The sequence below is a fragment of the Giraffa tippelskirchi genome, chromosome 7, assembly GCF_054371585.1.
Source record: "Giraffa tippelskirchi isolate mGirTip1 chromosome 7, T2T-mGirTip1v1.2.pri, whole genome shotgun sequence".
In the NCBI taxonomy this organism is placed as follows: Eukaryota; Metazoa; Chordata; class Mammalia; order Artiodactyla; family Giraffidae; genus Giraffa; species Giraffa tippelskirchi.
The window spans coordinates 21,373,019-21,385,000 of record NC_137281.1 but is presented as its reverse complement, the minus strand read 5'-3'; the positions used below and the strand labels follow the sequence as shown (position 1 = coordinate 21,385,000).

Genomic DNA, 11,982 nt, shown 5'->3' with positions numbered 1-11,982 from the left:
CTTGCCATACACAGATTGTTCCCAGGTTCATATAATAACTTTCTCTTGCTGAATTGAAGATCAGTTGTGTGTTTAGGTTTACTTCTATAAAGGCGGTGGTCCTCTGGTCTGCTGTAAAGTGTTCTGGTCATGAAAATTTTTAAAGTTTAAAATTAAAGTTAAACCATTAACAGAAATGGTTTATAATTTACTACTGTAGAAAACTTTTAACATTTAGTTTGGTTATTAGAGTTCATATTTTAATAATTAGCTCTGAAGAGAACTTGTTAGTTGAAATAGGTGATTTTAGAAGCTATGTTCTAGCCACACAGGTTATATAGTAGTATGTAGCTTTGGAAGGTGAAATAAAAGAGATATATATCTAAGTTAGAGTTGAAAAACAACCTAAGATTTTTGTGGTGACAGTTGAAAGATTTATCAATATGTAATTTATAAGTTTGAAACCTAAAACCTAAAACAAAAACTTTCAAGTTTAGAAAACAGTTCTGTAAATTTGAATATATGATGGAGGTCATCTGTTAGCACAATGTCACATAACAGCATTGTAGACTTCCTCCCATTGCCTTTTTCAAAGCTTTAATTTGCTTTTTAAAAAGATTATTTTTTTAAAATGAAAAGCAGGTAGATGTGAGTTCTGATTTTATCCATCTCCTGCCTCACATGAGGATTATAAGTAAGATGAAGCAATTTAAAAGCTAGAAATACTCATATATAAAATTATAGTAGAATTTTCCAAGGATTAGGCTCCATAGATTTCTCCTAGGGTATTTGTGTCTGGCAGTGCCTTAGAGTTGAAAGTATCCTGTGACAAGGCTTTTATGTGTTAACTTTACTAACTAAATTCTCTTGAGTAAGGATGGAAGATGGGTATTACTTGTGTTGAATTTTGTGTTATAACTAGAGTGCATTGTGACCATTTCTGCTTATGCATTTTTGAAGCTCTCAGGCAGCTCTTTATAGTCTTTAATGTGCATGTGAATTCTCTGGGGCTGTGGTTAAAATACAGATTCTGATTCAGCAGGTCTGGGGAGGCCCTGAGAGTCTGCACTTGTGAAGTGTTCTCCAGGGATGCTGGCACTGCTTGATCCTTGAACTAAACAGGATTCTAAGAGTCATGCATCCTTGGAACTCTACTGTTTGGCTTAAAAATCATGTCTTGCTCTTTCTCAACATCCTGCTCACCTCAAAAGAAAGTCTCATTTTGTCTAGGTTTGTGCCTTTTAAAAATTGGCTGTTAATGGCCATGTCCTTTTTCTTTTAAATAGCAAAACACCGAATTGCTCATAAGCCTCACTCCAAACCAAAAACTTCAGATATTTTTGAAGCAGAATTTGCAAATGGTCTAAAATCTAAGGATCTGCTTGCTGATGAGGAACTGTGGGATCGACTTGAAGAACTAGAGAGACAAGAAGAATTGCTGGGTGAAATTGATATTGATAGGTACCTAATGACAAATTTCCTTATACACATTTCCTTATAAAATATGTGCCCCTTGAATAAAATACAGAAAAGTACATTATACTAAAATATCAATAACCCTACCACTCTAAGGCAAATATTAATTCTCTAGAATATTTTCCTTTAGGTCTTTGTGTTCATACAGATGCCGCATACATATGTGTGTAATAGAAATACTTAAAATCAATATACCTGTTTCTTATAAGATTTCAGCCATATTTTGTATAATAAGTTAAGATATACCAGATATTTATAATTATGGATACTTTATATGTTACATTTTAAATAAGTTATTTTTACTGTAGTCAAGATAATGTAGTATGTTTGAATGACTTGTTAAAAAGAAAAATATGCATTCAGTTTAAGTTTGTGGCTATAAAGTGTTTATCCTTGCTTTCCTTTGCAAACTTTTTTGCTTATTGAGCAAGTAGTTTATAATCTGGGCTTCCCTGGTGGCTCATTGATAAAGAATCTGCCTGCAAAGCAGGAGATGTGGGTTTGATCCCTGGGTCAAAAAGATCCTCTGGAGAAGGAAATGGCAACTCACTCCAGTATTCTTGCTTGGAGAATCTCAGGGACAGAGGAGCCTGGTGGGCTATAGTCCATGAAGTTGCAAAAGAGTCTGACATGACTTAGCAACTAAACAACAACAAAATTTGTAATCTGGTCAAGTAGTTATAAGTATGAAAAACTTGACCCAATTGCCGTTTGAAATACACATTAGCGCTCACTCGGAATTGTCAGAGTGCTTAGTGAAAGGTGTTACTATAGAAGTTGCTATATTATTCTAATTAAATGATATGCAGAGTTAGTTACTGTGAAAAATAAGACACAAAGAGTATTTTTTTCACTACAATTTCACCTATACTTAGGTCTTTTAATTAACTGATACTGTTTCATTTTTGTAAATCAGTTTTGAATCTTGTGATTTTCTTCCTTGTGATTCTTTTTCAACTTCTGCATGATGTTGTTTCCATTTTGTTGCGTTTCTGGTTTTGTTATTTTTATAAGGTCCTCAAATTCTTTGTCCAATGAAGCACGGGAAATGTGTATGTATGTGTATAAATCATGTGCATATGTAGAAGTCTTATTTTAAAAATTATGACAATACATGCTTATAAAATATTTTGATTATAAAAATAGAAAATTAGAATATGTTACAATTCAGTGGCTGTAATTTCTGGTCTTCAAATAGAGATAACATTCTCTGTGAATTTTGTGCTTGTTTATGATTGTATTATTTTTATTGTATTTTATTTTATGTGGCCAATATCTTCCTTGCAAAGATAAAAATATATTCTACTTATGTTTGAATAGCTACAATATAGAATTAGCATCAAAACCATTTTTTCATTCATTTCAAAACATTTTTATTAACCTAGAAATCTAGTTTAAAAATATCCTATGCAAAACCTTATTTTTTACCCATTGAAATTAACTGAAAGAAATTCTAATGTGTTTGTTTGACCTTGTTTTCTTTTTCTTACTATAAATAGTAAGCCTGATACTGTGATTGCAAATGGAGAAGATATGTCCTCTGAAGAGGAAAAGGAAGATCAGAACATAAATGTGAATATGATGCATCAACTAACAGACTCTCTCGCCCTCAGCAATTGTTATAACAGTCTTACAAATTCAGAACTCTTCAATGGTCAAGTGAACAGTCCATTGAACTATTCAGTGAATAGTTCAAATTCTTACCACAGTAATGAAGATGATGATGATGATAACGATGATGGTGGTGATAATGAAAATGACCATGATATCTTAGGGGTTGAAGATAATTCTATACCAACAATATATTTTTCTCACACTGTCGAACCTAAGAGGGTTTGTATACTTTTAACTTTACTAATTTTTTCATATGATTTGAATATTAATGATCATCTACAATACTCTTTAAAAGAACAATATTAACAGGGATTAATATTGTTGATAGTGCCAAATAAGAAAACCATCTTTTGCCTCTTGTTATGACCAGTTTTATCTGAAAGAGAAAAAGAAAAAAGTCTACAGATAGTTAGCTGGTATTGGTCTGTTATTCTCTTGAAGCCACAGTACAATTTGTAATTTGGTGGTTGGGAAGGAGATCAGATGAGTATTTGGGTATATTTATGATGAAAGTAACTGGCATTAGTTAAATTTTTAATAATATCAGATTGTTTCTGTGTGAGCATATAATGAATAGGAGCATGATGAGCAAAAAGGAAAAATTTATCAGGAAATAAAAATTAGTTCCATTTCTCACAAAATAAATATAAGCATCTCTGGGTATTCAGGACTTCATAGAGTTTTGGTGTTTTAGAGTTGGGGTTACTAGAGCGAGAGCTTCTAATACAGCTTTTCTTAGTATCAAAAGACTTTTTGTTCCCTCTTTACTTATTGTAGAATCCTCAGTTTTTAAATCCCAGATCAAAGCAGGTTGGATCTCAGTGAAGGAAGGACCTTAAACTCATTCCCTTGCTCTCTTGGCCTCATAATACTGCTTTAAGGAGCCACTGGGAATTTCATCTTTCTAATTTGTCTTCCTCAAGGAAACTTGAGGCATAGAAGACCATAGAGTTAGTTAGTAATAAAACAGGGACTCTTTTGTCTTAATTTAGTGCTTTTCTTTTTTTCTTTTTTTTTTAGCTACAAGGTACCCTTGTAGGGCTTGCCTGTATCAAAGTTACCAGTCTGTGGTTATCAGTCTTAAGTGCCTATGATTATTATTTAATGAAACATATTTAAAACATATTTACTATTTCTTAGGTCCTTTTAAGTGTTCCCTACTCTAATGTGAAGTGAAATAATTATATGGTTTTTTAAAATATATATTCTCATACTTCAGACTAAAAGAGCATCTTGTGAATTCTTTGGAAAAAATTGACCTATTACCAGAAAAAAAAATTTTGTTTTGTGATTTTCTTTTCAAGCTTTAAGTTGGTTTTCATTTAGATAAAGAGGAAGAATAAATAAGATTTGCAGGAATGTTGTGGGGAAGAATAGTCATTAATATGGAAAGATGGTATAAATGCCGAATAGGGATAGAAGAATAATGTGTTAATCCTGAATAGCTTTGATTTTATTTTTTTGATCCTTAAATTTTTAAAAATTAGAGGTATTTAAAAATTTTAAATAGTTAAGCATTATCTCATATTGTTTTTATGACTTAAATTTTATATTCTTACTGAATATTTATTTTGGTTAATCGTGCTCTTTGTTTTGAAATGCATAATTTAAGCCAAAAACTTATATCAAAGTAATGGGTGATGTGAAAGCTTATAATAATCTAGCATTTAGTTTGTATGTATTTTGCTTTTTGTATAATAATAGTTGCTGATGACTAGAATTGGTCATTTAAAACTAGTCCCCAACCTTTTTTGGCACCAGGGACTGGTTTCATGGAAGACAGTTTTTCCGTGGATGGGGCAGGATGGGGGGGGATGATTTTGGGATGATTTAAGTGCATTACGTTTATTATGCTGCTGCTGATATGACAGGAAGCCAAGCTCAGGAAGTAATGTGAGCGATGGGGAGCAGCTATAAATACAAATGAAGCTTCGCTTGCTCGCCTGCTGCTTATCTCCTGCTGTGCAGCCCAGTTCTAGCAGGCCGCAGACTGATTCCAGTCCATGGCCCAGGGGTTGGGGACCCCTGATTCAAGAAGTAGTGCTTTAGAAGTATGATAAAGTAAGGACTTTTTAGGTCTGAACTGATAATGCACATTATTTCAGTGTCAAAATATGTAAACTGCCTCTATGACTATTATTCTTTTTTTTTTTTATGACTATTATTCTTTAATTGTAGAGTTTATTGGTTTTAGTTTTGGCCTTGATTTCTCAAAAGGATAGTGATTTTTTTGCTGTGAAATTTTTAGGTCCGTATAAATACTGGAAAAAATACCACCTTAAAATTCAGTGAAAAAAAAGAAGAAGCCAAGCGTAAGCGAAAGAACAGTTCTGGCAGTGGTCATTCTCCCCAAGAGCTGCCTATGATCAGGACTCCTGCTGACATTTACAGGTGAGTGGTATTCATAGGCAGCAGAGCAGTGTGCTCTTCCTTTCTCCCTTTTTGCAACTGAGTATTTACAGGAAAAGGTTGCTCATAACACAGAAGTCTCTCACTGGAAAGTGAGGTATTTTGATAGAGTTACCTTTGTGTTTTAAAGGCTCTCACAGGAGCTGCTGAGCCCTAACACAGCTTCCCAGTTCAAAGCAAGTAGAATATTGCTCGGTTTTTTTAGCATTTCCCCCTCGTCACTGCTGCTGCTAAGTTGCTTCAGTCGTGGCCGACTCTGTGACCCCATAGACGGCAGCCCACCAGGCTCCCCCGTCCCCGGGATTCTCCAGGCAAGAACACTGGAGTGGGTTGCCATTTCCTTCTCCAATGCATAAAAGTGAAAAGTGAAAGTGAAGTCCCTCAGTCGTGCCCAACTCTTAGTGACCCCATGGACTGCAGCCTACCAGGCTCCTCCGTCCATGGGATTTTCCAGGCAAGAGTACTGGAGTGGGGTGCCATTGCCTTCTCCCTAGTGCTTTTAAAACATTCCCAATCTGGTCAAAATTTGTTGTATGTTCACGTTAGAAATGAAAGTTTGTGTTTCTGGTGTGCTGGGGCAGCACTTGGCTCCCACAACTTTGGCAGTGCTTAGCCATGTGGCTAACGTTTTCACAGAGTCTACGTATGCTCTTTCAATTTTTTTGTTGTAATGTTTGCTGAGAAAGCTGTCATTTGAAAATACCTGCTATTTTCATGACCCTTGTTTGTAAAATAGTGAAAATTGCTAAATGACTTCGAAAATATATGTACATTTTGACAAAACAATCAAGCTGTTGTCACCCAGAACATGCTTATAAATAAACTGCTATATTTTATTGGGTCAAGAAATTATACTTTTAAAAATATTGATAATATAAAGATGTCATTTGAGGCTACAAAATTATTGTGATGGTGAAAATTTTGGATATGTTTGAATAAAATATTTTAATTTCTAGAAAAGACTTTTTAAAAAATCATTATAAATTTATCCTGTTTTATGTTAATTAAAGAATGTATATATAATTTTTGTATTATAGAGTCTTTGTTGACATTGTGAATGGAGAATATGTCCCTCGTAAGTCAATCCTGAAGTCTCGAAGTAGAGAGAACAGTGTTTGCAGTGATACCAGTGAAAGCAGTGCTGCTGATTTTGATGATAGACGGGGAGTTTTGAGAAGCGTTAGCTGTGAAGAGGCCACTTGTAGTGATGCTAGTGAGAGCATTTTGGAAGAGGAACAACAGGAAAATCATCAAAAGAAACTTTTGCCTTTATCAGTAACACCTGAGGTTTGTGTATATCTTTAATTCTTTATTTCATATACTAACTTTGAGAGTTAAAAAGGTAGTGGTAGCTCCATTTCAAAGGGATATGCAATTTCTTTTCCCCATTTTTCATAGTTAATTTGGGGGTTGAAAAGACTTAAAAAATTGTAGCTGCTGTATCTTCCAGGTATGGTCTATGAATCATTAATCTTGTTGCCTTCAAGTTATTTTATTTTGTATAGTTATTTATTGACATTAATTGACAGGGTAATGGCATTGTTTATCTTGTAGCTTCTTTGGTTCATACGTGTATTTAGTTTCAGAAGTTATAGAGCCTAATTAATCATAGGCTTGTACTTTTTTTCATAATTAATAATTTATAAAAGTCCTTAGCAACTCCAGTATTCTTTTCCTGGAGAATCCCATGGGCAGAGGAGCCTGGTGGGCTACAGTCCATGGGGTTGTAAAGAGTCGGACACAACTGAAGCGACTTAGCGCACAGCACACAGTCCTTAGCAAAAAAACAATATAGGTATTAAAATAAAATAGTTTGAAATTTTTTGGTAACAAAGTATTACCACTCTTGAAGTTCTATTTCTGTGAAATAGGAATTTTAATGTATCTTAATTAGAATATGTATTTCATTTTTGGTGAGAAAATTGTTTGGTTTTGGCCATGCTGTGCGGCTTGTGGGATCTTAGTTCTCCAACCAGGGATCCAACCCATGTCCCCTCAGTGGAAGCGTGGAGTCTTAACCACTGCACCACTAGGGAAGTCTCATGGCTAGAAAATTATTTAGCAGCTTTTTAAAAATAAATTCCACTAGACCAGACTTATAGCCAATATTATAAAATTAAAATAGTTCAAGGAGCAGATTATGTGCATGGCTGTGTGCACACTCAGCCCCTCAGTGGTGTCTGACTCTTGGCGACCCTATGGACTGTAGCCCGCCAGGCTCCTCTGTCCATGGGATTTTACTGGCAAGAAAACTGGAGTGGGTTGCCATTTCCTCCTCTAGCAGATCTTCCCGACCCAGGGGACGAACCTGCGTCTCCTGCATGGCAGGCAGATTCTTTACTGCTGAGGCACTAGGGGGAGGCCCAACAGATTATACTTTTCTCTTTTAAATGCTTTGGTAGAATTAAAGAAGAAAAGAAGTACGTATGACAGGTAATTATCTATAGTTCTTCTATATTTTGGCTTGTGCCAATGAAATTTTTAACTCTTGGGAGTTGTGGAACCATTTTATGGTCTAGTGAGAGCTGTAGATCCTCTCCTCTGAAAAATGAGTGCACACTGTTAGCCACCATGTTAACACACAGTTTTGTGTGTGGGGAAAAGAGGGATACTGGGAGATAGCAAAATAAGAGTGTTAGGGTTTCCATTACACCCATGCTTGATTTTTTTATTCTTGTGTTTAGTGGGTATTTCAGATTTTAATTTAAAAAGTATTTGGGAAGACTGGGGAACTCAGGCCCTTATCAAACTGATATACCCATTTGAGTGTACATCAAATACATATTAAAATATTTATCTTTGTATATGGGTAAAGATACATAAAACTTCTGTTGCTTGTGCTAAATGTCCCGGTGGTACTAATTGTGCTAAATGGTAATTGGCAATGGAGAGATCATTAGTATTTAGGTATAGATTGTATGATTAGCATATTCTCCTTCCCTTCTCCCAGTATAATTATATCATTTGACCTGGAGAGTATCTTATTTAATAGTCTTCCATACTGTTAGAAAAACAAGTGATAGACTTTTGCTGTTTTTAAGTATCTGAAAATTAGGTTTTAGTAAGGAGTTAATGTATCATGATATAGTTAGAACTCAGACCTAGAGTTTATTTTCATCTCGTCCTATTTAATAGCTTTGCATTTTGTATTGAACTGTTGCAGTTAGCATCTAGATGCCATACATTTTTTAACATCAAAATAAATAGTTCATGATTACGGCAAGTACTTTGAAAAATATTTTTCCGTATCTTTAAATGTTAAAATATTCGTTTTCAAGAGCATTTTTTGTATAATAAGAAGGCTTTGTACTCATCATGATAAAATAGAGTTTTTAGAAAAGTATACTTTGAATTCCCTTTAAAAAGCTGGACTCTACGCAGGGTCTCACAGTAGTATGGGAGGGTCAGGGCATTCTTGGTTCTCCTTTGGTGGGGCAAGCTGGAGCAGATTGGCTTTTTAAACTACTCAAGTGATACATTGTCTTAACTGATTTGTACACTTGGTAGACAAAGGAAAGTAAAATATACTTGACAGTTTACGTGTCAAATGTGTGTCAAATTTAAGTTTGTACATAATGAGGTTTTAGAAGATGAAAGTAAGGAGACTCCAAATACTAGAAATCTTTAAAAAAAAAATCGTAACAACTTGATTTTGATGGATCTCTCCCTAAAGAGATATAGAAAAGACGTACCTTTTGTTTTATTTCCATCATTTTGTACACAGTATATACATTTGTACATATATGTTGTACACATTATATATACACTACAGTAGAGAAAAAGAAAAAAGGTCCAGCAAATAGGGGGTTGAAATCAAAGAATAATTTTTGTGGTGCCTTGATTTCTGTTATTAATTTATTGCATTAAAATTCGAGATAGATAATTATTTCCACTAGCACCAGCACTTTTAATTTTCTGTTTCCACTGATCTCAAAATTGAGGCAAGATGCAATAAAATAATCAAATAATTGCATAAATGAACACCACCTAAGAGATGTCACTGCTACTGAAACAAGGCTATAGGCTTGTAGGCGGCATGGCCACCATAGGATAGCTCATTCATCAGTTGATGTTTGACACTCTAATAGAATTTTTAATTTTAATACATTATTTTTCACAGCATGGTCTGGATATAAATGGAATGAATGTATGAAAGTTGAGGACCTTTTATTTACCCATTTTTTGAAAACCCCATATGAACATGTTTTTTACATTTTGTTTTCTTACATGTGTACTGTTAAATGTTAAACATCTACTTATATTTGGTGGTATAATTAAGATACTTTTTAATGGTACTTGATTTCTATGAGCAATTTGTATTTCAATGTTGTAGTTTTGTGTATCAGAAAATCTTATGGAAAGAAATGTCTGATTGGCAGTGCAATGCAGGATAAAGATTTTGTGGGCATCTTATTTGTGTTTTGTTATCATAATCTGATTTTTTTGTCTTCTAGGCTTTTTCTGGAACTGTAATAGAAAAAGAGTTTTTGTCACCCTCCTTAACACCACACCCAGCCATGGCTCATCCTGTGCTACCCACCATTCCAGAACGAAAAGAAGTTCTGTCAGAAGTATCAGAAGGAACTACAAAGAGGGTTTCAAAGTTCAAAGCTGCCAGATTGCAGCAGAAAAACTAGGGCCTGCCTAGGAAGTGGGAGTTTACATCCTAAAACCTAGTTTTGCAATTGTTTAGAAAATGTATAGCAAAATATGTTACATGTAATTTGAAATAAGGCATCCTGAGTAAATTTGGCAGCAAGTTCTCTTACTCTTATCAGTGGTATTAAGAAATCAAAATAATATTTAAATACTTTAATTTTCAGCTTGTTTTGTTAATTCTCTGAATACCGTCAACACTCTTGTTTAGGTTTGCTGTGTCATACAGTGGCAGCATTTTGAATTATTTTTCAAAGAATGCTGTTCATATGTGTTGTTTTTGTGTTTCAAACTAAATACTGGCAGTTTTGTTCCAGCTGCGATATTGTGCACACCATATGGACCATTTTAAAGAAACTTTTAAAATTTCAAATAGATTCAACAATTACATTACTTGCTTTACCTTTTTAAAGGCACTTTAAAAAAAAATCTACTTCTTGTAGGTTTTGCAGCTAGGTGGCTATTTAAAAAAATCTATCTCCATTTGACTGACTGTTATTCTGTCATCTCTATGGTAGAAAGCTACATGTACCCAACAGAAAGTTTCTTTGATTGAAAGAATGGTATTTTGTAAAACGTTTTTTTTTTAAAGTAAAAATTTTATGAAACTTGGTCTCTAAAATGTGAACTTTATGATTCATAATTCAGTATAGAAATGTCTTTCATATATATGCTGCGTGCACTGTACAGTGGATCCTTGAATTCTTATGATTCTTTAGGCAATTCTCCCCTAGTGTGTGCAGTTTTAAGTGCCATTTTATTTTGGGAGAGAAGGAAAGGTTGTCTAGATGATAGAAATAAATAAGTAAATTTTCTTAAATAAGAAATTTTATGTTTTAATCTTCTGAACATTTTCGTTCTTTAAGGCTACTTTCCTACTAGTAAATAATTGAATAACATACTTACTTTTGGCAGAACTCCTTAAAATAAAGAGAAATTTATTCTAACATTGAAAATTATACTTGCAAGTGTTAATCATTAGCTTGATGCATGCTAAAATGTAGCTTTTAAAAAGCATTCTGCATTAGTACTAAAATAGCCATCAATGCCAGTCCACCCTCTATTCATGGCTAAATATTTAAAGGTTATTTATAGCTTCTTTAATGAATTCTTGCTTAAACAAAGTGAAATTATGTCCTAGAAAAGTAGAAGCTATTTGTAACTAGAGCAGCACAACTGTAAAAATTTTATGAATATGTATCTTAGTAATAAGGGGATGAGCCTGAATCCCCACAAGTTAATGGATAATTCAGAACAGAGGGCTGATTTTAAAAGATTGCCTAAAAATGTAGATTTTTTTTTCTTCAGTAAGTTTTGATCAACTATATATTTTTAGTTGAAAACTTTTTCTCTCAGCCCATCCCCCACAAAAAAGAAAATAACCAAGAATATGATCCCATGCACCCAAAAGAGCCCTCAGTTCCAACTGCTTGTCAGGTAAGCCTTTCTCTGATTTTCCCCTAGAAACAGACTTCATTATGGGATTACTGTGGTGTTCTTTCAGACATGTAATTTCAAGAGTACTGTCATTAAATAATTTTTCATGTTTTTCAACTTCATCTTGAGCCTGTTGTTGTTTATGTAGTTTACATTTCTTCTTGCAAGTAGATGTTTTCCGTCATGGAACAAAATGGTAGTAGAAACAAAGACGTGTTAGATTTTCTGCTGAAGACCGAATGAAGTAGTGTTGCCCCATTTCATAGCTTCAGTCTTAAAACAGTTTCAAATTGTAATTTAACCATATACCTTTATTTTTTATATTAAATTCAGTATTCAATATGATAAAATGAAATTGGTCTTAAGTGTTCTCTTTTAAATCATTGTAAAATAGAATAGACTGAATTTTTT

The 11,982-nt window shown here is 33.8% G+C and overlaps 1 protein-coding gene across 13 annotated transcripts in view; it reads left to right on the top strand.

Annotated features, from left to right (window-relative positions):
- The window catches only part of URI1 (URI1 prefoldin like chaperone), an 80,308-nt gene extending 68,615 nt beyond the window's left edge, over positions 1-11,693 (top strand). For 7 of the 13 annotated variants that reach the window (XM_081512459.1, XM_081512463.1, XM_081512461.1 and 4 more), the window contains 5 exons: positions 1,266-1,440; positions 2,955-3,288; positions 5,318-5,460; positions 6,516-6,765; positions 9,933-11,693. In XM_081512459.1, the coding sequence (XP_081368585.1) occupies positions 1,266-1,440; positions 2,955-3,288; positions 5,318-5,460; positions 6,516-6,765; positions 9,933-10,115 (1,085 nt within the window). In that variant the 3' untranslated portion in view covers positions 10,116-11,693. Of the gene's footprint in view, positions 1-1,265; positions 1,441-2,954; positions 3,289-5,317; positions 5,461-6,515; positions 6,770-9,932 lie in introns of all 13 variants that reach the window. The other 6 variants (XM_081512453.1, XM_081512454.1, XM_081512450.1 and 3 more) reach the window with 1 other exon arrangement.
- The last annotated feature ends 289 nt before the right edge of the window (positions 11,694-11,982 follow it).